Source organism: Callithrix jacchus, chromosome 7, assembly GCF_049354715.1.
Source record: "Callithrix jacchus isolate 240 chromosome 7, calJac240_pri, whole genome shotgun sequence".
NCBI lineage: Eukaryota > Metazoa > Chordata > Mammalia > Primates > Cebidae > Callithrix > Callithrix jacchus.
In genome coordinates, this window is record NC_133508.1 from 60,818,800 (window position 1) to 60,843,728 (window position 24,929).

The window sequence follows — 24,929 nt, forward strand, 5'->3', positions numbered from 1 at the left end:
TCCCTCCTCTTTCCCACCCCAGACCCCTCTGGCTTTGCCTGTCCTGAGGAAATCCAAGTCATTTGAGCCAATGAGAAAATGCCAGGTGCGTCTGAAGCCAATCCAGATTGGGGGAGGGGGTCACTCCTTGTGTGACGTGGTTTAAAAAAACTCACAACAGGAAATAGCTACCATTTATTGGGCACTGCCCGTGTACCAGGCGCTATTAAGCACGTTGACAACGACTTAATTTCATCTTCGCCACAATCCAGTGAGATAGGTGTTATGATCCCCATGTTACAGATGAGGAAACCAAGGTTCTGGGCACTGATTCATTTGTTTGAAGTTACACCACTTGTAAGTGGTGAGGCTGGAATTTGAGCCAAGATGGGCTGAACCCAGGCAGAGTATCCAAAGTTGTGATATTAGTACAGTGTGTTACTGTACCTGTTCAGGGGACACAGTCCTCACCTTCCTTTCAAACGCCATCATCAGGATAGGGTCTGAAACTCCTGCCTGCAGAAAAGCCTTGTGTGTCTCCCTTCCTGGTGGACCTTCATTTTGCCTCTTTCTAGCAGAGGAATGAAGCTGAAATAGTGCAACATCAGGCGGCTGCCCTGGCTGGGAATGAGCTCCAGGCTGCACCCCTCCCTGGAGTCTTGCCACCCTGCTGGCTCTGGCCTTGGCAGAAGTGCAGGTTGTTCTGGTTCTGCCCAGCCTCCTGCAAGGTGTCCTTTTCCAGGCCTTCTTCTCACCTTTGAGCAATTGCAGAAGAGGCAGGGGCCTCACACTCTGTCAAGCTAGATTACGAAACTGGCCAGGAATGTGGCGAGGAGAGGCAGATTCCCTGAGAACTCTGAATCCAGGATGTTAGAAGGTGGGGCCCTGGATCTCGGGGGTTTCCCTGCATTTCCTCCTTGGTCTCTGTCATTTCTGCCCTGCAGGGCTCAGCCAGCACACGCTTGTCTACACAGATTGCTCCCCAGAGCTTCTCCACTGCAGTCCTTATCAGGCTGCTTTGCTCCGGTGGGGGGCTCACCAATGGCTGGGGCCCTGTAGGCCATGCCCTCTGCTTCTCTCAAGGGTACCCATTTGGGGCTGGGACGAGAAGTATGCAGCGTGGTTCGGCATGGGATTGACAGCCAAGGATGTGACACTGGGTAGGGACAAGGAGGAAGCCCCAGGCCTTTCCCGTTCCCTTCAGGGCTCCCACTGCACGGTGAGGGCCAGGCCTCTGAAAAGAGCATCCAGCTCTGTGGGCTGCTCCAGGTCTGCGGTCTCAGGGGCTGGGCTCTTGGCTTCATCCCTGGGACACAAAAGGGACTCCAGCAGGCCCCAGGGACTTGGACCCTGGTTGGAGGGGGAACAGGGGCGGGAAGGAGGATGCAAAGGGAGGGACACGGGGTGGCCCTCGATCTGGACTGAGGAGAGGAGGGGGAGCTGGCCCTTTAGGTACAGTGGTGTCCCTTCCTCCCCACTATGTAGCACATTTGGGTCAGATGTTCTGCCTGTGCAAACCCCCAGGGGCTGGTGCAATGATTTTGCTTCTTGGGATTCCTCCGTAGCCAGGGAGGTCACCTCCTGCAGAGAAAGGCCACCTGGCAGGCAGCTTCCAGCTGGTGCCTCTTTCTGCAGCTGACCTTTAGGCCTAAGGTGTTTAGGACTAGAAAGGGTCACAGCCGGGGAGTCTTTGCCAGAATTTTCCATGCATACCCCATAGGAGGGAGGCCAGCTGTCTGGAGTGGCCTGAGGGGCATAGGAGGGAGGCTGGACCTTAGAGATGGCCTCTGGGGTGTAGAATGGGGGTTGAGCTTCGGGGGTCACCTGAGGTGCATAGGATGGAGGCCCGACCTCAGGGACAGTGTTTGGGGCATAGGGCAGTGGGGAGAAGATCTGGGGAGGTAGCATGTTGGAGGGCTGGAGGATGATGTCTGGCCGTCCTAAATAGGTGGTCTCAGGCAGGCCGTGCTGCTGTGGAGTTCCCGCAGGCTCCCTGGGCCCAGACACCCTGATCTGGGAGTACTGGACAGGCTGGGCCAGACTGCTGGGGCCACTGAGGTCGAAGACAGGGATCAGGACGTGCTCCTGGATGAAGCGCAGTGGCTGGAAAGTCAGGACTCGCTGGACGTTCTGTGCAAGGATGAAAACAGGGCCCCCCCTCAGTTAGGGTATGTGCCACGATCCCTGCCGGTGATGTGGGTGGGTGAGGTCCTCTATGGGGAGACATCTGGGGCTTTTTCAAGATGTGTCTGTCCCATATCCCCTCTGCTTCCCAGAGACGACCCTAGGTGCCAGCGAAGGGACAGGGTCTCTCAGCTCTTTCGTTCTAAGGACTGGGTTATCTCAGGGAGAGAGACCCAGGCTCTGGTTTCTCCAGGAGGCAGATAATCCAGGGAATGGATAATGGGGATTGGGGTTGCCTTGGGGCATGCTCTTGAGGTGGTGGCCTGCATGGTTGCCTGGCCCATGGGTCCCTGAGGGCCTAATACAGGGTCAGGGTAGGAAAGGAAGGAGCCAGGAGAGGTCAGGAGAGCTTTACAGAAAATGCTTCATCTGGACTTGCACGTTGAGCAAAACTCCCTCAGAGCTCTTCTGTCCTTCGGACAGGCGAGAGCAGGCTCCAGGTGCCCCAGGTGGCTGCACTCATGGCCTCTGCCGTGGGCCTGGCTGCTCTAGCAGAGGCGGCTCTGCCATCAGGTGGGGCTGCTGATGTGATTTGCATGGCTGGTGCAGGGCTTTCCGTTTTGTTTTTGGGTAGGGGGTTCTGGTCTGCAGGTGCTAGACAGATTCTAAAAGAGCTGTAACAAAGGGCTTTCCATTTAAAAATTAGTTTTGCCACTTAAAAATTTTCTGTTTAAAATGGCTGGGCACAGTGGCTCACACCTGAAATCTTAGCACTTTGGGTGGCCGAGGTGGGCGGATTACCCGAGGTCAGGAGTTTGAGACCAGCCTGGCCAACACGGTGAAACCCCATCTCTACTAAAAATACAAAAATTAGCTGGGTGTGGTGGCACATGCTTGTAATCCCAGCTACATGGGAGGCTGAGGCGGAAGAATCGCTTGAACCCAGGAGGCAGAGGTTGCAGTGAGCTGCGATCGCACCACTGCACTCCAGACAGAGTGAGACTAAATCTCAAAAAAAAAAGTTAAAAAAATTAGTTCTGAATACTTGAAAATTTGGAGATTTCATAATATAAGCAGAAACTCTGACTTCTCTTGAAAAACATGAAGATCAGGCAGTGCTGGGCCTGAGTTCCCACACGGTGGTGCCCTGCTGCCAGTTTAGACAGGGCATGAGTGCCATGGCTCTCCAGGCACCCACCACTCCTCCCTCGTTGCCTTGCTGCTCACTGAAGTCCCACGCTACCCTCCTGGTGCTGGACACTTCCAAGCCATGTGGGTTTCCTATTCCATGTCCACTCTTCCTGATCACCCACCCCTCTTCACTGCGTCCTGAGACCTGCTGGGCCACACGACTGTTGACTTTAGGTGGGACTGTGAGCTCCATGATGGGAGACAGCAGGCCCATCTCCTGCTTTGTCTGTGGATCTCTGCATCTTGGGGAGAACCGGGGGCCTCAGAGTCCAGGCCCTCCCCTAGACCTCTCTCTCCCGCCCCAGGAGAATGGCTCACCAGGGAGTTGGGAGGTGCAGGTGGCTTGGTGACATATCTGTAGCTCAGGTAGCAGAGCACTGCGACAAGGAAGCCCATGGAGAATAGGAAGGCTCCAGAGAAGGAGTAGGTCCATGTCCGGTCTGGGAAAGCAAAGGGGCCAGAGGAGGAAGCATGAGGCCGGGCTCTGCCTGGGCCCAGTTGGGTCCGGTCCCACATATGGATGCTGAAAAACCTCTCCAGCTGGGCTGGGAGGCCTCTTCTATACTCAGAATGCAAGATCACAAATAGAAGTCCATATACAGTATGTCTAAATAGTCAGAATTTACAAACTGCATGTTTACACTGTTACATAAAATGTTCTATGTTTCCACCTTGACAAAAAGACTTTTCATTAAAATACAGGATGCCGTATTTTAATTCAGAGTTCTTGGACTTCTCTAGGTACTGTGCTGAAGTGGTGAAGGGGAGCGGGGAAGGCCCACAGCGCACTGCAGGCCCCCAGCCAGCCCAGCCTGGCCCAGCTCTATCCCACACTGCCAGGGTCCTCATGCACATGTGTACAGATGCCCCAGCCCTCACGGTTGACCTCATCAGTGTCCCCCACAAATAGCCACCTGTTGATCGTCCTTTGGGTCAAGGGTCTGCACTGCATGTTAGCAGTGTCTGTCTTCATGAGGAAGGACCCCCCAAAAGAGGACTGCCTAGACAGATGACAGGCTCTGAGCCGTATGCATAGAGAGTTTCAGGGGCTCGGCTACTCACAATGTGGTCTAGAAGAAAGGCCACAGGATCTAGATGGACCTGTCCCCTTTGTTGTATGGAGTCTTCATCTTGCAAGGGGGATTATGGTCACGGCAGGGCCAGCAGGGCCTTCTAAAGTGCTGGTGCAGGAAGGGCCCCTCCTGCCTGAGTCTAAGGGCGGTCCTGCCTCCCTGGCAGGGTAGAGGCAGAGGGAGGGGAGAGGGGACAACAGGGAGGCCTGTCCCCTCTACCTCCCTACCAAGGTAAGGGGCTGGGTATCAGGGAAGATCTTGATCAGGAAGGGAGCCTGGTAAGGCACTGTCCTGTCCAAAACAGAGGGGAAGGGATGACTAGGGCTCTGGTGCCCAAGCCTCCGCCCAGTGTTCCAGCATCTTTGGGATGGGTGCAGCCAGTTCCAGGCATGACACACTTCCTGTCACTCATCCAAGTGGGACTTGTGAAAGGCTTGGGGAGGAAGAGGTCATTGGAGTGTTTGGTAAAACTGACAGTTCGCCACAGAGGGAAGGCGACTTAAGGAGGCAAGACCCCTCCAGTCCAGGGTTTGCTAATCTGTTCCTGGCCCCTGTGTGGCCTCTGCTTGGAGAGTTATTCAATAGCTCCAATGACCTCGGTGATCACTGTGAACCCTGGGAACTCCTGGGTCCTCTACTTCTGACCCACTCCTTGCTCCTCCCCTAGCTCATGAGCTTGAGCCTCTCTGGGTCAGCTTCCTGCTGTGGTGAGACCCTGTCCCCTGTCACATGTTACCCCATCCCTACTCCAGGAAAAAAACATGACTTGGATGTCTGAATGGCTATAACATTCCTGGAAAACCACTTCTCCTTGTCCCAGGACAAGATAGGGACATGGAATGGTCCCTGGCTTGACACTGTTCCATTTTACATTGTGTGTATTTGATACATTGCCATTTCACCCATAGGAAGGCTGGATGGAATAGTAAGAACAGCATCCGCCTGGGAGTAAGGAATATGGAGTGTTCCAGGTCTGGCTCTGCCACACCTGGATGCTGAGCATCCTTCCTGCCTGCATGACCCTCTCTGGTCTACCCTTTAATAACAACAGCAGCCAGCGGTGGCTGTGCTCCTACTACAGACCATGGGCTGTGCTGGGTGCTCTACCTACGTTATCTCACTACATCATGAAAACACAACACAGAATGATAGGCATGCTCCCTTCCCACAGATAACAAAGCTGAGTCTCAGAGAGGTTAAGTGACCTGACCAAGGTCACACAGCTACTCGGTGGAGTTACATGTGTAATTCCAAAACTTATCCTCCGTGCCACTCTGTAAGGAGGACTCAGTTTCCTCATCTGTAAGATTAGGATATGAGGTGAAATGGCCCTTAGCGCCTTTTCCATCATCAAGATGCCAGGGCAATGCTCTGTGTCTCTCCCTGTTTATCTACTGAGAGGTAGATAAAGGGGATTCTGGAGGTAACGCAGACGTCAGGATACACAGTCAAGGGCAGGATGCATCACTCTGAATTGGAAGTTAGAGGAGGAAGTATGCAGTAGAGGGGGCTCACTGTAAGCAAAGCTGCAAAGTGGTGGGTAGAGCCCAGGCTTCAGAACCAGATGAATCAACCAGGTTCCCTGAGCAGCTGTGTGGTCATGGGCAAGTTGCTTAACCTCTCTGAGCCAGAGTTCCTCCTCTGTAAAATGGGATGATGCTACCCAACTTGCAGCGTTGTTCTAAAGATTAAATAATATATGTCACATTTAATAATAAAGATTAAATCATATATGTGAAGCATTTGGCACAAATATTTGCTTGGCAATACAGTAGAACCTAATAAATGCAGGAATTGTTTTTAATATATTTTAAAGAATAAGGTGCCTTCCATATGTCAGCAAGAAGTAGCCACCAAGAAGTGTGATTTATATAAAAGCAGTCTTAGGAAAAAATGGTATCGCGTTATGAACAAGACCACGGGGCTGGGCACGGTGGCTCATGCCTATAATCCCAGCACTTTGAGAGACCAAGGTGGGCAGATCACCTAAGGTTGGGAGTTTGAGACCAGCCTGACCAACATGTAGAAACCTCGTCTCTACTAAAAATACAAAATCGGCTGGGCATGGTGGCACATGTCTGTAATCTCAGCTAGTCAGGAGGCCAAGGCAGGAGAATCCCTTCGAACCTGGGAGGCGGAGGTTGCGGTGAGCCGAGATTGCCCCATTGCACTCTAGCCTGGCCAACAAGAGCAAAACTCCATCTCAAAAAAAAAAAAAAAAAAAAGACCATGTAAGGACAAGGCAACAGAAAGGCCTTGTGGATAAGGGTGGAATGGTCTTCACACTGTCAAAAAGCTGGTGGGCCAGGGGTGGGCCAGGAGCAGGTGAGCTGTGTCTAGGACAGTCCAGGGAAGAGGGTCACACAAATGCTCCCAGCTTAGCCCCAGAAAGTCAGTTTCCTTTTTCTAGTTCTCCTCTTGCTAAGTTCTGTTCTGGGCTCCCTAGCAGCCCTTGCCCCAGGAAGGGTATACCCCATGCAAGTAGCCAGTGCTGGCTGTGCCATGAGACATAGTTCCCCTGCCAATTAATGCACTGGGATTCTTGGGTGGAGAACTCCATCTCTTGTGGGCTCTTTGGAAAGCTGACGAGTTTCTGAACAAACGAGCACCAGACCGTCATTCTCTAGGGCCCAGCTCTGGCAGCTGCCTGGCCTCTGATTATGGCCTCAGCCCAGGCATCAGCAACCCTGTCTGTCAGATGAGGGATGAGGCTACCAGACAAGTGGCTGGCTGGCATCTGACTAACACTGTGCCTTCTCATTCCTCCTCTTTCTGCTGGGCTACACACAGTGTCCAGCTTGCAGACTCAACTCTGTTCTGAATGTTGGCATGGTTGGAACTGAGATCACTTACCGATATCATGAATATGAACATGAGGATGAAGTGGAGACTCTTTTACCAAATCTATCTCATCCACTGCTATCCATCCTCTAAACCAGCAGTCTGAGCAATACAACATTTCCATCTGTCTATGAAAATAAACACTAATAAAAATATCATGATGCTTGTGATGAGAATCAAGTTTCAATGTGCTAGAGGAAGGAACCACCTCATTGAGCAGATGACTCAAAACTATATCTAGGCTGGGGTGGTGGTTCATGCCTGCATTCGTAGCACTTTGGGAGGCTGAGGCGGGTGGATCACTTGAGGCCAGGAGATCAAGACCAGCCTGGGCAACAGGGTGAAACGCTGTTTTGCTTTTTTTCACACAAAAAATTTACATTTCTTTTTTTTTTTTTACAACAACAACAAAAAAATTAGTCAGACGTGGTGGTGGCACACATCTGTAATCCAGCTACTTGGGAGGCCGAGATGGGAGAATTGCTTGAAGTCAGGAAGCGAAGGTTGTAGTGAGTGGAGGCTGTAGTGAGCCAAGATTGTGTCACTGCACTCCAGCCTGAGCAACAGAGTGAGACTCTGTCTCAAAAAACAAAAAACAAAAAAACTACAAAAACCCCCAACTGTGTCTATAGTAGCTCTGTGGTAAAAATATGGCCTTTAGAATTAGGCCTTATTCCATCCCTCAGCACCTGTGTGACCTTGGGCAAATAGCTTTTTTTTGGAGACACGATCTTGCTCTGTCATCCAGGCTGGAGTGCAGAGGTACAAACACAGCTCTTTGCAGCCTCAACCTCCTGGGCTCAAGTGATCCTCCTGCCTCAGCCTCCTGTGTAGCTGAGACCACAGGTGCACACCACCATATCTAGCTAATTTTTTGATTTTTTTTTGTGGAGATGGGGTTTTGCCATGTTGCCCACGCTGGTCTCAAACTTCTGGGCTCAAGTGATCCTCCTGCCTTGGCCTCCCAAAGTGCTTAATTTACAGATGTGAGCCACTGTGCCCAGCCATGGGCAAGCTACCTGACCACTCTGAACCTCGGGTTCTTCATCTGTAAAATGAGGGTGAAAATAATACCTACCCCAGAGACTGTTCATGAGGGTTGCGCTTGGTTGTGCCTGGTCCCTGTTAGCACTGCGGAAATGCTAGTTATCCCGATGCCATTATTATTGTTTGACTTTGGAAGATATTGAGGGATCTTTTTATCTTCTCTGCTTCCCCCCTGCAGATTTTCCCTCCGGTGGCTATCTCACCTGGGTTAATATTAAGGTGAGTTTGCTTTGCCAAGGTACACACACAAAGCCTGTGAGAGAGGGGAAATCCAGACATAGGCTGGAGGGTGAGAATCAAACATTTGCTCTAATAACTCATCAGCCACCTCTTTTATGGATAAACAAAGACCGACTTCAATAACACACTGATAACCCTTCCATGGTTTTTTAGAGTGCTGCCAAGACTCACCTTGGTTACAGTGAGGAAAGAGGAGAGTTGAGACTTGGATTCAGGAACCACACTTCCCTCTGGCTTCAGCTGAACTCACCTGGGAGCGTCTTCACTCGGCACACGTAGGGGGCACTCTCCTTGAACCAGGTGGTAACAAAGACCGTGATGGTGCCAAGGAACTCTGTGTCAGGCGTCAGGCCGAAGAACTCATATTCTCTCTGCTTCCCTTCCAGGCGCTGAATGGGACAGAGAACCCAGTGTGATTCCTGTTACACACCAATCTCCACATGGATCCCAAGAAAGCTCAAACCAGAAGCTGATGGGTGTGTCTTCGGCCTTCTGTTCCCATTCCCCTCCCTTCTGCTTTATCCCCAAATCCAATCAATCAGTCTCCAAACTCCTGTGCCTTTCACTTGTAACAGTATCCGGCCCATAGGAGGTGGTTATGCACTCCAGCTGCGCCATTATGACCTCCACCACCTCCCACCATCCCTTCTTCCAATTCTTTTCTTTGTTCAACATCCAAAACTCTTGAACACTCATCCTTTCTTTCTTTCCTTATTGCTTCTGCCTTAATCAGGCCTCAAGCCTTCAGCCTGGACTCTAGCAGCAGCCTCTTGCAAGCTCACTTATCTCTGGGTTTGCCCCTGTTCACTTCCATATTCATCTTGCTGTTGCAGGGATTTTTCTAAAAGATAACCTGATTATAATGCTCTTCTATTAAAAAGCCTTTGATGGCCTCACCCATATTTACAGAATAGAGTCCTGGTCCCTGGCTTCCAGTCCAGACTCTTTGTCTCTGCAGCCCACCTGGCTCTGCAGGCTCTTCAATGCTGGATACTTGTCACTCAGGTAAACAGCTGCCTTGCCTAAGAAAGCCCTTGCCGATCCTTCTGCTGGAACTGTGCTTTGATTCTCATTCCTCTGTGTATCTCTCATCTCTTTGACACTGGACTCCTCTCCCCCGGATGCCACATGTCATCCTGCCTGGCTCTTCTCCTGCCTCTCTGGTCTTTCCCTGGTTTTAGCCCCTGTGTTGTTCTGTAAGGTTTGCTCTTCAACCATTTCCTTCTCTTTCACATACTCTCTCGCCACTTAGTGATCTTATCTGAACCCATGGCTGCTGTGAGCACCAGTGTGTGGATAACTCCCAAACGTATCTCAGGAAAAGCTGTTGAAGATGGGCCCAGGCAGCTCCCTGATGGATAGTACCACGTGGGCATCTTTAAGTCAACATGTCCAAACATGCTGCCCTCCTCTCTCTGGGGCCTGCTGCTCCATCACAAACCCTGTACCCATATCTGTTTTTAATTCTCTAATTTTGGTAATAGCATCACTCTTCTTCTAATATCAAGGGCCTAAACCTTGAAGCCATTTTGGACGAATCCCCTCTCATATCTTAGGTAGCTAATTGCCCTTAAAGGACCCAAAAAGCTTTCTTTAAAGGGCCAGAACCTGTGTTCTTGGGAATTCAAAAAATGAGAATTTTCTTCTTTGAGTCTTTGTATTTCAGCTCTGCCTTCTCTTTTTCAGGCACATGGAGGCCAAGGTTGAGAGTAATTTATTGTTTTCTTTTGTGTGTGTGAATGGGGGTGGTGGTGAGAGTGGGTAAAGAAGTACATAAATGAATTATTTAACTTAGTGTATGTAGAACTCATATGGTTGAAACTGGACACATTACATATCATGAGACAGAACCCCAGGAGATTTGCCAAGGCCCTGATTCCTCCTTCCGCAAGTTTTTCACTCCCTCCGTCCTGGTTTAGCTCTTATTTCCAGCTTATACCATTGAAATAGTCTTCTAACTTTCTACTCTGATATCTCTTCTATTTCCATATTTGATCTTTCTTTATTCTGATCCTAGTAATTTATAGCTTCTATTGGACTAAACATCCCCAAAATAACAACTATAAATTCTGAGCAAAATGAAAAACAACTACTTAAAGGCAGTAGAGAGAAAATAAAAGCAGGTACATACTGGAGAGAGGAGGAAGGGCAATGGGTAAATTTCCCATTTTTACTGTCTTTTAGCCTGAAGGCAGACCCCAGTCTATACCTTGTAGGATGGCTAAAACCTAGTTAGAAACCCTGTATTCTTACTGGCTAGAATACCCAAAAGGCAGGGTTTGGAATAATTGTAGCTCCTGGAAAATGAGAGAATAAACTACAGACAGGAGAGATCCACAGAGAAGAAGGCCCAAACTCTGTGTATAAACTCTGCTCACATCCCTGACTGGCCCCTAAAGAAAGCATGAATGGGCTAGACGCCAAGCAGCCCAGGTAAAGTTAAAAACAACAAAAAAGAGAACAGAGATTTCAGAGTTAGCCAAAGTAATTGCCTGCCAAAACCAGATGAAACCAAACCAATACTCTTGGGAGGAATATAACAGAATCGACAGTAATTTCAACATAATGTCCAGGATACATTTCAAAACTGTTAGACATACAAAGAAAGAATATGTGACCCATATTCAAGAGAAAAGACAATCAACAGTAACTGACCTGATGATCAAAATGTTGAATTAGCAGACAATGATTTTATTTATTTATTTATTTTAAGACAGTCTCGCTCTGCCACCCAGGTTGGAGTGCAGTGGTGCGATATCAGCTCACTGCAACCTCTGCTTCCCAGATTCAAGTGATTCTCCTGCCACAGCCTGCTGAGTAGCTGGGATTACAGGTGCCTGCCACCATACCTGGCTAATTTTTGTATTTTTAGTAGAGATGGGGTTTCACCATGTTGGCCAGGCTGGTCTCGAACTCCTGGCCTCAAGTGATCTGCCCACCTTGGCTTCTCAAAGTGCTGGGATTACAGGCGTGAGCCACCTCGCCTGGCTGACAACTATTTTAAAGCAGCTGCATAACCATGCTTCAGTAAGTGAAGCAAAAATATGCTCATATTGAATGAATGAATAGAAAAATCTCAGTAGAATATGGAAACTACAAAAACTGGGAACTTTAGAATTGGAAAAATTCTAGATATTGTTATCTGAAATTTAAAAATCCACTGAATTATCTCAACAACATTTTGGAAATGATAGAAAAAAATAGAGAACTTGAAGAAAGATTGATAAGATAGAATTAGATAGCGGTCATGGTTTCATAACTTGTGAATATGCAAATAACATCAGAATTGTATGCTTTAAAAGAATGAATTCCATGGCATGTAAATTATATCTCAAAAAAAGGTAAAGGCTCTCAGAGCTAAAGAGATACATTTTGAATATAATAACAGAGAGATTGAAAATGAATGTAAAAAATGTAAAATGATATACGATGCAAACCATTGGAAGGCTGGAGTGGCTATACTAACCTAGAGTAGGTAGAGTAGACTTCCAATACAAAGAGTGTGACTACAAATAAAAAGGAACAATTCATATGACAAAAGGGTCAGTCTATCAGGAAGATACAACAATTATAAATGCATATATATTTAATAACCGAGTTTTGAAATGCGTGAAGCAAAAATGCACAGAATTAAAGGGGAAATAGAACTCCTGGGCTCAAGAGATCCTCCCGCCTTAGCCTCCCAGAGTGCTGGGATGACAGGCGTGTCCGGTGCATAAACGGACACACTTATAGTTGGAGAGTTACTATTTTCAGCAATTAATTGACCTCTCAAATTGACCTCTCACCTAAATCAGGAAAGACACAGAAGATCTGAATGTCACAAGTAACCACTGTTACCTAATTTATATTTATAGCACACTCCACCAAACAACTGCAAAATATACATTCTGTTCAGGTGCACAAGGAGCACTCACCAAGACAGTCCATAGGCTGGGCCAGAAATAACACAAGCCCCGATAAATTTAAAAGGACTCAAATCATACAGCTGTGTTCACAAACTGAATAAGTTAGAAATCAATAGCAATAAAATATTTAATAAGAACCCAAATGCTTACCAAATAATAGACATGATGGGGACTCTCCCTGCTCAGTAATCTCTAGTGGCTCCCCCCAACTACTGAAAGAAATCCCCTTACCACCCTACCCCTTCTACAGCATAGTCCCATCCAGTCTTCTGAGGTTTATCTCCCAGGGTCCCTCTACACCAGAGGTTCTCAAGCTTTGCGTTGGGGAAGAAGCACCTGGGTTGCTCACTAAAACCCACATCCCAGGGACGCAAGTGCAAAATATTAATTAAGTTGACTGGAGGGGACCCAAGGCTCTGCATTTTAAACAAGTGCTGCAGGACATTCTGATGCTGTTTCTCTGGGACCAAGTTCTGAGAAACTGTTTTACATGTCCTTATGCTCCAGTCAAAGTGGGCAGTTCCGTGCTTTTCAAAAATGTCCTAAGATGGCCAGGTGTGGTGGCTCACGTGTGTCATCCCAACACTTTGGGAGGCCAAGGTGGGAGTATCTCTTGAGCCCAGGAATTCAAGACTAGCCTGGGCAACATAGTGAGGCCTTGTCTCTTTTTCTAAAAAATGGCTTAAGTTTTCCTATTTTTCTCTCTGATTATGGTGGAGCAGTATAGGCGGCCAGTGGTGGAAGAAATGTGGGCTAAACAGAACTGGCTTTGAATTCTGTCTACACTATTATTTGCTGAACAATCTTGAGCAAGTGACTTAATTTCTCTTGGTTCCCTCATCTAGAAAATGGAGATGACAGAACCTTTCTCACAAGGCTCTGATGAAGATTAAATGATATGATATGCATATACTACCTGGCATGCATATTATGCATGCGTTACCAAGATGTCATTAATATTGATATATTACCAGGCTTGCCACAGAAATTGGTGTTGGCTTTCTGGAAGCCAGTTAGATAGAATTAGATAGTGGTGATGGTTTCACAACTTTATGAATAAACAGCATCTAAATTGTATGCTTTAAAATAATGACTTTTGGTATTGTCTTTCTGGAAGACAATACCAATTTCTGAGCCATGTCAGGTCATATATGCATATTATGTCATTTTCGGCTTCACAAAAGTTTTCTGGAAGTTTCAAGTCTTGCTGTGCTGACATCCTGCCCCACCTCCCAACACCCGTATTATCCTCCACTGATAGCTACTGCATTCTTGTTTTAGCTCCCTCTTCACCTCCGAGATGATAAGCTCCTTGCAAGCAGGAACCACAAAGTAGGAAATAAATCTTCATTTAACTGAATTGTAGATTGGTGGCACGTGTTAGGGGTAGGGGGTACCAAATATTTTCTGAATCCAAAAAGAAAGAACTTCTATATTATTTGACAATTTATGCCCTTGCCTTCTACCTCTCATTATTACTCATCTTACCACACTGAACTGTATATAGTTCCTGCAAACAGTGGAGAGCTAGTAGAAAGAACTGCAGCAGTAGAAATTGGTCCTCGCATTTTCTAAAGTAAACATCTGAAGATATTAATAGAGGTTGTTCCCCAGGATGTGAGAAGGTATTAAACAAAAAATAATGTAGCCGGGCGTGGTGGCTCACGCCTGTAATCCCAGCATATTAGGAAGCTGAGGCAGGCGGATCACCTGAGGTTGGGAGTTCGAGACCAGCCTCACCATCATGGAGAAACCCCGTCTCTACTAAAAATACAAAATTAGACGGGTGTGGTGGTGTGTGCCTGTAATCAGGAGGCTGAGTAACTTGAATCCTGGGGGCAGAGGTTGCAGTAAGCGGAGGTCGCACCATTGCACTCCAGCCTGGGCAACAAGAGCAAAATTTCGTCTAAAAAAAAAAAATCACAACCAACCAAACAAAAAACAGTTTTTCTGGTCAAATAAATTTGGGAGAAGTTGTATTAAACAAATTGATAGTGGAGTCTTGGCTCTGCAGGACTTGTTAGAGCTTTTGGCTGGCTATTGTGTGTGTGAATCTACGAGAGAGGTTGTCATTTGTGATGTTTTCCGGGCTTCAAGGGACATGTTTTGGGAAATGCTGATTTACATAACATGTCCCCTTTTTTCTTACAGTAGCTCAGGTCTAACTGAGAAGGGACAGGCTTCCTAGGCAGAGAAAGACCAGGGTGCGACATACACTTACCATTTGGTAGGTGCGGTTGACTTGGAGCTCTAAGCGGTAGGACAGGTCATGGAAGATTTCTTCCAGGGTTAGCCAGTGGCCATCCCCTGCACGGATGGGTGTGGGGGTAGGATGAACAATCATCTGGATTGATCTCACTTTGGGGATACAGGTCACATCAGGAGGTTTGAGGGTAGCTGGGGATAGGGAGAGAGAAAAGAGAAAAGAAAAAGTCAGAATTGGTGTGTAGTGTCTGAGGCCACACTGGACAGTGGAAAATGACTGGACTCTCTCTCCTTCCACGCCAATGCCAGCTAAACAGACAGTGAAAAGAGAGACATTTCTGCAAGCCCTGGTGTTTTGGTTTCAGGCTGGAGAAGGGATGACCAAGGGTGGATGAGAAAAACCCAGGGTGAGGGGCACTGGCCCCCTCTCTTAGTCATGCCTTTGGCTTACCCCCACACATCCCAACCCCCCGTGTCCCTACTTTAAGTCAGCCTGGAACACCCTTCCCCCCTCATCTATTGAGTATATTGGGGATGCCAATGACATCAACTACACATCCGAAATAATATCTGGGGCCTAATACTGCGATGCAGCCTCAAAGGTCAGGCTGAAGACTTCCGTCTCTCTCAAGAAGAAATTTTCCAAATTGCCAAATGAGCTTTGCTGGTTTTACTCCTTTGAGAATGTGATGAAAGCTGTGGCTCTTCTCCCTGCCAAAATGTACACATACAAAAATCTTACATCCAACTTCAGGGATTCATAGACCTCACTTTCCCTGAATCTAATTTGTAAAAATACCTCAATGATCCACTGGCCTTCAAGATTGAAAATAGCTGAGTCAGAACAATGTTTACTTCAGTGGTGCTAATAAAATTGAAAATCTGCACTGTATGTTCTCAAAAAGGGAAATAGATAAGTAAATTAGAGTACCTCCCTAGAATGGATCATTTTGCACTGTGAAATATCATGTTGCACAAAAATGTTTAATGATATGAGCAAATGTTCACGATACAAATAGATGGAGAAAAAGAACGTAGGACAGAAAAGCAATGCCAGATTGAAAAATAGATACAGCTACTAGTAACTGCAGTTATGTTTGAATGTTAAGGTCATTTTGGGTGACTCTTATTTTTCTTCATGTATTTCTATATTTCACAAATTCTCAACAATAAGCATGAATTCATTGAACAAACCAGGTTAAAAATACAATACCTTATTTTATTTTTTATTATTATGTATTAATTTGAGATGGAGTTTCACTCTTGTTACCCAGGCTGGAGTGCAATGGCGCGATCTCGGCTCACCGCAACCTCCGCCTCCTGGGTTCAGGCAATTCTCCTGCCTCAGCCTCCTGAGTAGCTGGGATTACAGGCATGCACCACCGTGCCCAGCTAATTTTTTCTATTTTTTAGTAGAGACAGGGTTTTGCCATGTTGACCAGGATGGTCTCGATCTGTTGACCTCGTGATCCACCTGCCTCGGCCTCCCAAAGTGCTGGGATTACAGGCTTGAGCCACTGCGCCCGGCCCTATTTTTTATTTTCCTAAAAAGCTATGTGTGACTGTAAAGTCAACTGCTGAACATGATCACATGCTTAGCTTGTGCGGGGAGTTTGGCAACTGTATTAGTCTGTGCTCACATTGCTCATAAAGGCACACCTGAAACTGGGTAATTTATAAAGGTCATAGTTCCACATGGCTGGGGAGGCCTTAGGAAACTTACAATCATGGTGGAACGAGAGGCAAACATGTCCTTCTTCACATGGTGGCAGGAAGGAAAATGAGAACGGAGCAAAAACAAAGATCCTTTATAAAACCATCAGATCTCGTGAGAACTTAGTATCATGAGAATAGCATGGGGGAAACTGTCCCCATAATTCGGTTACCTCCCATGGGTCCTTCCCACAAGACAGGATTATGGGAACTAGAATTCAAGATAAGATTTGGGTGGGGACACAGCCAAATCATATCAGCAACTGCTATCCATGCCTTCATTCATTTACTGAGTGTCTTTTTTTTTTTGAGACAGGATTTCACAGTGTCATCTAAGCTGGAGTGCAGTGGTGCAATCCCAGTTTACTGCAATCTTGACGTCCCGGATTCAAGCTACCCTCTCACTTCAACCTCCTAAGTAGCTGGGACTACAAGTGCATGCCACTGCATCTGGCTAATTTTTAAATTTTTTGTAGAGATAGAGTCTCACTGTGTTCCCCAGGCTAGTTTTGAACTCCTGGGCTCAAATGATCCTCTTGGCTCAGCCTCCCAGAGTGCTGGGATTACGGGTGTGAGCCACCACGCCCAGCTATTGAGCATCTTCTATGTGCTAGGCACTATGCTGGGAATGTGGTGGATTCTGCTGCCCACACGTGCCGTTCTCGAGCTCACATTTTAGAGTGAGAGGCAGATAACACAGGTCAGCAAACACAGTCATTGCAGCGCGAGTGATGAAGGCAGTAAACTGTGCATTGCAACAGAGAATCACAGGCAGCAGCCTCCCAAAACCAGGGCACCAGGGCTGGAGGTGGGGACACTGACTTGGGAGGCGATGTTGAAGCTGAGCCCTGAGAACTGGAAAAGAGCCAGTCATGTGAAGAGCCCAGAAGTGCCCCAAGACAGTGGGAGCAGCAAGGACCCCGAGGCAGGAACTGTCCGAGGCCTGGCTGCCCTGGAAGACAGGTTCGAGATTAGGACCAGGATAGGCAGTGCCTCAAGGGCCATGGCAAGGAGTTGGATCTTATTTTAAGAGTCATGAGAAGCTCTCAGAGGGTTTTAAGATGAGAGAGAAGGTGGGATTTATGTGTTGAGGAGATCTCTCTAAATGCTCTGTGGAGAATGGGCTGGAGGAGGTGGTAAAGCAGGGAGTTGGGGAAACAAGTTAGCTGGCTTTGACCACAGTTGAGGGGTGAGATAAGCGTAGTCTGAACTAGAGAGGTTGGAGTGGAGAAAAAGGAAGAAACCTGCTAGGGGCACACTGTAATTGGTGTGTATGTGTGGGGGCAGTGCCTTCCCTAAAAGCCACACCCCTTACTGTCTCCCTCCCCTTGCAGAAAGCCCCTTCTGGGCCCTCCACCCACTCCAGAGGGGAAGAGCCATCCCACCCCAAACACCTGTGCTTTCCTCTCCCCTCCCCTGAAGCCCACAGGGGCTCCAACTCACTGTGTTGCAGAGCGCTGAACCTGTCGGTCATCTTGGTGGCTGTCCGGCCTCCCGCGCTGACGGCGGTGACCCTGGCATAGTAGAGCTCTGTGAAGTTGCCCGTCTCCACTGTCAAGTTGCAGGACTTCCGAGTGATCCGCTGGCAGCCCTTCTTTGCCACCCAGTCCCTCTCTCCGTACCTGTGGGCCAGGGAGGGGCTGGGTCACCGAGGTGATGGAAAGGCTGGCCTTAGGCCTGTGGCTTATTAATAATGTCAAGGAGATCTAATTTACTTAGCACATTCGGTGACCCAGGCCCTTTATATGAATATCTCATTTTGTTCTCACAATGTTCCTCTGAGGCGTTTTCTTTTTCTTTCTTTCCTTCTCTTTCTCTTTTTCTCTCTCTCTCCCCTTTCCCCTCCCTCTCCCTCTCCCCCTCTATCCCTCTCTCCTTCTCGCCCTCTCCCTCTCTCTTTCTCTCCTTGAGACAGGGTCTCGCTCTGTCACCCAGGCTGGAGTCCAGCTGTGCATTTGTTGGCTCACTGCAACCTCTGCTTCCCAGGTTCAAGTGATTCCCCTGCCTCAGCCTCAAGAATAGCTGGGATTACAGGAGTGCACCACCATGACTAGCTAATTTTGGTGATTTTAGTAGAGACAGTATGGCCAGCCTGCTGGTCTCGAACTCCTGACCTCAAGTGATCCACCTGCCTCGGCCTTCGAAAGTGCTCAGATTACAGGGGTGAGCCACTGTGCCCAGACTATTCTCTTTATTTTCCAAATAAAAAAGATGAGGCTCAAAGAAGTAAAGAGCCCACATGTTTGAAGCCTGCACGTGGGGAGCCAGGATTTGAACCCAGCCAGTCTGAGTCTGCATTCAGGGCTCATCATCACCATAACCCTTTGATGTGGGCCCTGTTATCCCCATATTACAGATGAGAGAAATGAGGCTCAGAGACGGGGAAGTAACTTGCCACAGGACAGCGTGGCATGACCAGGAGTGGAAGCCGGGGTTGAGGACTCCTGAGTCCAGGCCACCCCTCCTCACCTGCATAGGAGGGAGAGGAGCAGAAACAGGAGTGTGGGCTAGAGGGGCTGTGTGCATGTTTGGTTGACCTGATCTCATTAATAATAATAAGACAATTATTGGTAGCTGATAATTTTCCAGGCACAAGCGTTAATGACTTTATCTCGTTTAATCCACCCAACAACCCTGTGATGAAGGTGCTGTCATTCTCCTCACTTTGTGGGCAGAGAAACTGAGGCTTGGTGTGGTTACCTGGCTGCCCAAGGTTATACAGGCAAGAGCTGGCATTTAAGCCCAGACAGCCTGACTCTATCGCCTGTACTTTTCACCCTCATTTTATTCTCCCTCCGCAAAAGAAACATAAAGGAGCAAAGCTTTATCTGGGAGGGGCTGTGTGATGCCAGTCCTGGGGACATGGAGACATACAGAGAGGAGGGGATTCCTTGGAGAGGTGCTGGCTTCAGAGTAAAGGAGGTGGGGTCAGGAGAGAAGCATACGTCTTATACTCGATGCTGTAGACCGTGCCTGGGGTACCCTCTGGCCCGCTCTCCCAAGTCAGGATGTTTTCAAAGTTGCTGGACTGGAATTTCACGTTCTGGAGCAGATCTGAGAGGTCCTCAGGAGCATGAGCTGCAAGAGGGTGGGAGGAGGGTGAGCAGGGGCTTTCCCAGGGTCATTCTGCCCACATGTGGACTCAGAGTCCTGATCCATATAAATTTCTTGCAAAGTGCCTTTGCTTTCAAGATGCCAGCCTGATGGGTGAGCAGGCAGACCCCGGCCCCCAGCCTTCTATAAACAGGCCAGCGAGAGGGGACACTCCCCACACTGCTCTAAGCAACCATCCACTCTCAGTCATTTTGCTTTGCATTGAGATGTGATTCACATTCCATACATGTCACCACCTTAAGTGTTCAGTTCAATGGTTTCTTAGTATTTTCACAATGTTGTGAAACCATCACTAGTATCTAATTCCAGAACATAATATTTTCAGCACCACCCCCAAAAAACTGCATGCCCATTAGCACTCACTCCCCATTCTTCTCCTCCCCTAACCCCTGACAACCATGAATCTACTTCCTGTGTCTGTGCATTCGCCTACTCTAGACTTTTTATAAAAATAGAGCCTTGGCTTCTTTCATTTAGCATAATGTTTTCAAGTTTCACACATGTGGTTGCATGGATTCGTACTTCCTTTTTAGGGCTGAATATTATTCCATTGTGTGATGCATCACATTTTGTTTATCCACTCATCAGGACATTTGGGTTGTTTTTACGTTTTGGCTACCATGCTGCTGTGAACACTGCAATTTTATAAGTGGACACATGTTTTCAGTTGTCTTGGTTATATATCTAAGAGTAGAATTTGGTAGCTTACATTGTAGCTCTATCTTTAACCTTTTGAAGAACTGTCAAACTATTTTCTAAAGTGGCTGCACCATCTTTTTTTTCTTTGAGACAGGGTCTTGCTCATTCCCCCAGGCTGGAGTGCAGTGTCGTGATCATGGCTCACTGCAGCCTCAACTTCCTGGGCTTAAGCAATCCTTGCATCTCAGCCTCCCAAGTAGCTGGGACTACAGCTGGGAACCACCACATCTGGCTAATTATTTTTTAAATTTTTGGTAGAGATGGGGTCTTGCTATGTTGTCCAAGCTGTTATGGCTGCACCATCTTAAATTCCCACCAGTATTGCTCGAAGGGTTCAATTTCTCCACATCCCCATCGATGTTTGGTATTGTCTCTCATTCACTTTTTAACACAACTGGAAGTTGGTGTCCTCACCCTGATTTTACAGATAATGTAACTAAAATGTGTAAGAAGTAACTTGCCCCAAGTCAGTCATTTGAAGCAATGGCGGAGGAGGCGCTTGTGAATTCTGGTCTCTCCACCAGCTGAGCCCATCCCTGCCCACCCATCAGGCTGGCTTCTCAAAGGCAGAGTTATCTTGCACAAAATTTGTAGGGGGCAGGACTCTTGACTGAGCCTACACATGAGCAGGGTGACCTTAGGAAAGTTGTTTAAGTAACGAGAACTCAACTGCCTCATCTCTAAAATGGAAAGAGTTTGATTTACCTAAAGACAGACAATAATGACAACGGCAGCCGCTGGCATTTGTGAAGTGCCTGACCTCTTACAGCCAAGTCCCTTTCTTCATTAAATCCTCACGACAATGTGCCCACCGTCACTATCCCCATTTGATGAATGAGGAAAACTGAGGCTGAGAGAGAGCAGTTGCCCAGCTTCACAGTCAGCATGTGAAGAGCCTACAATAGCCATCCCGTGCTAGACTGGTTGTGGGGCGGATAGAGCGGGGCAGTGTCTGTGAATGTGTTTAGTGCCTAACAGGCCCCTAAGCACATGTGTGGAGTCCGAAGGGAGGAGGCCTGGGAAGGCCAGATGTTCCCTGTGTAGGGAGGGGGCTGTCTTATTCACCCTTTTATATGAGGGTGGGGGGCTTCAGGGACCTGAGCACCTGATCAATGGGTGAATTTAGGGAGGAGGAGAGGAGGGAGGAGGAGAGAAGCTGGCCCTTTAAGAGTCCACAGCCCTCTCTTCCAGCTTAGGTCTTTGTGCAGCCCAGTTCTGCTTAAAGTAAGCCAAGAGAAGCCATGGCCTCAGCCTCAAGGAAGGGGCTGGAGAGGGGCGTAGCCGCTGAAGCAATCTGCCCTGTAAAAAAAGAGCCCTTAACTTATAAAACACTTCCCTCAGCCCCCCAGACTTGGGCTGTGGAGAGCAAGAGCCTGCGGCAAAATGGCGGCCCAAGCTGGCAGCTGGCGGGAAAATGGCGGCCCAAGCTGGCAGCTGGAGGGAAAATGGCGGCCTAAGTTGGCAGCTGGGGGGAAAATGGAGGCCCAAGCTGGCAACTGGCTCCAAGCTTTCCCTTCCTGGCCACCCTGGGAAATAAACAGGTGGGAAAATGTTCAGCACCCTAACTGGGCCTTGAGGCCTGGGTGTGTGTCTTTGATACGTCTATGCCTCTCCTTCCCCAGACACACCCACGACCGCCAGCAGGCCCAAGGTGTGAGGGAGCGGACAGTTATGGATTCCCGCACTCCAAGTCTACACACAAGACGGGTGCTCAGGCTTGGCGAGGACCGGTGGGGATGGGGAAGTATGGTCCTACCCCGCTGCACATCCTCTGGCTAACCTCGAAGGCTTCCCTCCTCTCTGAATCTGGGTTCTGGCCCAGCAGCTGCAAAATGCCTTCAGGCTTCCTGGAGTCCCCAGAATGGGGCCTTAAGGACAGCATTGGGAGGTGTCTACCGCGTCTACCCAAGATGAGGGCTGTGCTGCAGAGCCTCAGGCTGTAGCTGAAGTCTTGTTTGGATGTGAGACTGGGAGGAACTGGGGTTAGTTCTGGAGGGGGCAGGGATGGATTCAGGGCTGAGTCTAAAGTTGGGGAAAGGAGTCCAGTCAAGTCAGACCTGAACAGCAGCTCTGGTGGGGTGGTGCGTCAGGGCAGGAGGGTGAGGGTGGCATTTGAGAGGCTCCATCAAGGGTTGGGGTAGAGTCTGCAGTGAGAACGGTTGCTGGTTGAGGTCTGTGTTCTGGGTGGGAAACAGAGGGCTCATCTGGGTTGAAGGCTGGTGGCTGAGGCGGGGAATATTGTCAAGGCAAAAGACCCTGGGCTCCGTGGAGGTTGGCACCACTTTTCAGTCAGGACCTGCAGTTGGCTTCCTGAAGTGGGGTGAGTGGACCTCGGCCCACCCCTCTCTTTTAGGGGTGTCAGGGAACTAACACGATCTCCCCTCTTCTCCCGCCCTACTCGCTCCTTCTCCTCCTCAAATCCGTCATCCATGCCTCAGCCTGTGCTGCTTCAGCCCTTCCCGGTTGAAAGTCTGTATTCTGAAACCGGGGGAGGCATGTGTTGTGTGGAGCCTGGCAGGCTGGCGGATTTATAAAAGGCAACATGTTTTTTCACATTCTTGTGGAAAATAACGTTCTGTCCACCAGCTGGGAAGCTAAGGAAAAACACAAACAAGAAACAATTCCACATGCTCTGGAGTCAGCCTATGGTTGGGGGTGTGAGGGGCTGGGCATGCAGCGTGAGACAGCTGACCCTGGACAATCTCCTAAGGGCTGTTTCTTGTGGGTCCCCCATCTCAAAGGGCCAGGAGCCTCTAGGATTTCCAATCAGTATGGCTGGAGTCCAAAGGAACGTGTCTTGTGGCCTCGCGGGGGTGCCTCGCATCTTCCTGGGATGCTCAGCCTGATTCTGGGGAGCACAGACTGAAGGAGCCCCACAGAGCTGGAAGCCCTGGGGGGCAGCGGCAGAGGGACCGGTAAGCTCTGCAGCTTTGTGGGCCTCTTCCCGCCCCGGAGCAAGGAGGGCCTGGCTGAGGCCATAACTCCTCACCATCCTTAATCAGGACTATACATTGACTTCCTAAGGAAGTTCCCTGAGTTGAGCAGAGACAGAGTCTAGGGGCTCATGTAACATCCTCCATCATGAGGAGCCCGAAACCCACTTGATTGGCTTTGAACACTATGGCCTTAAGCCCTGTTTCCAAACGGGTCCTGTGTCTTAAGACCTATTAACGTAGCAGAACTGGCCACTCTAGGAGAAAATGCTTTCAGATCTGTAATAACAAAAGGGGCCGAAGAGGCCCTGCAGGGACATGGAGGGTGGCAATGGTGGAATTCAAGCTCCGTTCCCCCATCCCTCCTCCGTCTCCCCTGTCAGGCCAGTGCCAGGTGAGAGGCAGAGGAAGAGATGGCACAAACTGTGCCAGTGCCAGCACCATTTGAGGGACCGAAGGATGTCTGCCTCCTCCAGGCCAATACTCCATTCACTGAGGTGCAGTGACCCAGCACCCCAGTTCAGACGGCTGGCTATGTTCCCCAAGACCTGACGGTCAATTGGGTCCCTGGAAGAACCCAGGGTCTGAGGCACCCTCTTATGCCCCCACTAATCCAAGCTGGGCATTTGCTTCTCCATGAACACCTGGCACCCTGCTCAGCCCTAGCAGGGAAGAAACGAAACTGACTATGCTGGGGCTGGGGAGGGTGCTGGAGACGGTGCTGGGGTGATGACCCTGACCATTGGCCCCTGGGATGGGGGAGGTCTGACCACAGGGTGAATGGGCACTCACCAGCCAGGGATCCCACAGCCAGGATGGTCAGCAGCGTCCTCATCGGGGCCGGCACAGAGCCCTCCCTTGGCCTCCACTCTGCCGTGCACAGAGGGAGGGCTGGGAGTCTTGGCGCCCTGGCAGCTGGCTCCACCCGATCCACTCAAGCATGGGGCGGGGAGAAGGGGGGCGGGCAGAACCTGAGCCAGTGGGGAGCAGGGGTACAAAGGTGCCCTGGCCTGAGTGCTCTGGAATTCCAGGTTCTGGGCGGGATCCAAGGGAGTTCTCTTCCTTCTTGCAGACAACAGCAACAACAGTAACAGGCTGGCTTGTTTATCTGGTCTGGTGGCTGATTCATCCCAAGTGGTTTATCAGGGAGCCGAGGAGCAGAAAAGGCAAGAATAATCCACGATATGCTGCCTTATCAAAAAGCAGTTTGGCACTGTGGATCAAAAGCCTAAACCACATGCCTATCTTTTGCTTTAATAATTCTATTCCTAGGGGATTTACCCTGAGGAAAATAACTGGACAAGAGAAGAAAAAAAAAAGTCCCAGAATGTTTCTTGCAGCAAAGGAAAAGTGGTGATTCCTTTGTTTTGTCTGGCGGGAGGAGATAGAGGGTGCCTGATGCTCCTTGATCCTTCATATCAAGGCAGGTCCCCACACTTGGGGTGGGCTTGGGAACAGCTCTCCCCTAGAGAGGCTGTTGGGGGTGAGGAAGCCCAGACACTCTTACCTTGAGCCTTTGGGTCCAGGATCTGCCAAAGGTTAGAAAAAAAATGGAACTTGAACTTTGGTGATACTTTTTGCTGTGCTAGACTTGGGGATGAAATTCATGAATGGGCCTTTGGTTCGGGACAATGAAGATTCAGGCTGCTCTCCCATGCTGTCATTCTGCCATGTGGGGCAGGATCTACAGAGATGAACACGAGCTTCTTGTGAATGAAAGGACGGGTGTATAGGAAATGGTTTTCTCCTCCCTGCAGGGCCCTGGAGAAGGTTGAAAGGGCCTGGGGCCTGGACTCTGGTCAGGGTGGACATGATCAGAGGGTTCTGCCCCTGGGAAGTGTTTGCCTGGCCCCAGGCCACAA

The 24,929-nt window shown here is 49.0% G+C and overlaps 1 protein-coding gene across 1 annotated transcript; it reads right to left on the reverse strand.

Annotated features, from left to right (window-relative positions):
• Positions 1-161: 161 nt before the first annotated feature.
• On the reverse strand, positions 162-23,939 carry IL22RA1 (interleukin 22 receptor subunit alpha 1). Its single transcript, XM_035308144.3, has 7 exons — positions 23,860-23,939; positions 19,267-19,399; positions 17,765-17,943; positions 14,625-14,800; positions 8,746-8,884; positions 3,613-3,734; positions 162-2,109 (listed from the first exon to the last, which is right to left on the reverse strand). The coding sequence occupies exons 1-7, from the start codon at positions 23,900-23,902 to the stop codon at positions 1,180-1,182; spliced, it is 1,722 nt and encodes a 573-aa protein (XP_035164035.3). The 5' UTR covers positions 23,903-23,939; the 3' UTR covers positions 162-1,179.
• Positions 23,940-24,929: the final 990 nt, after the last annotated feature.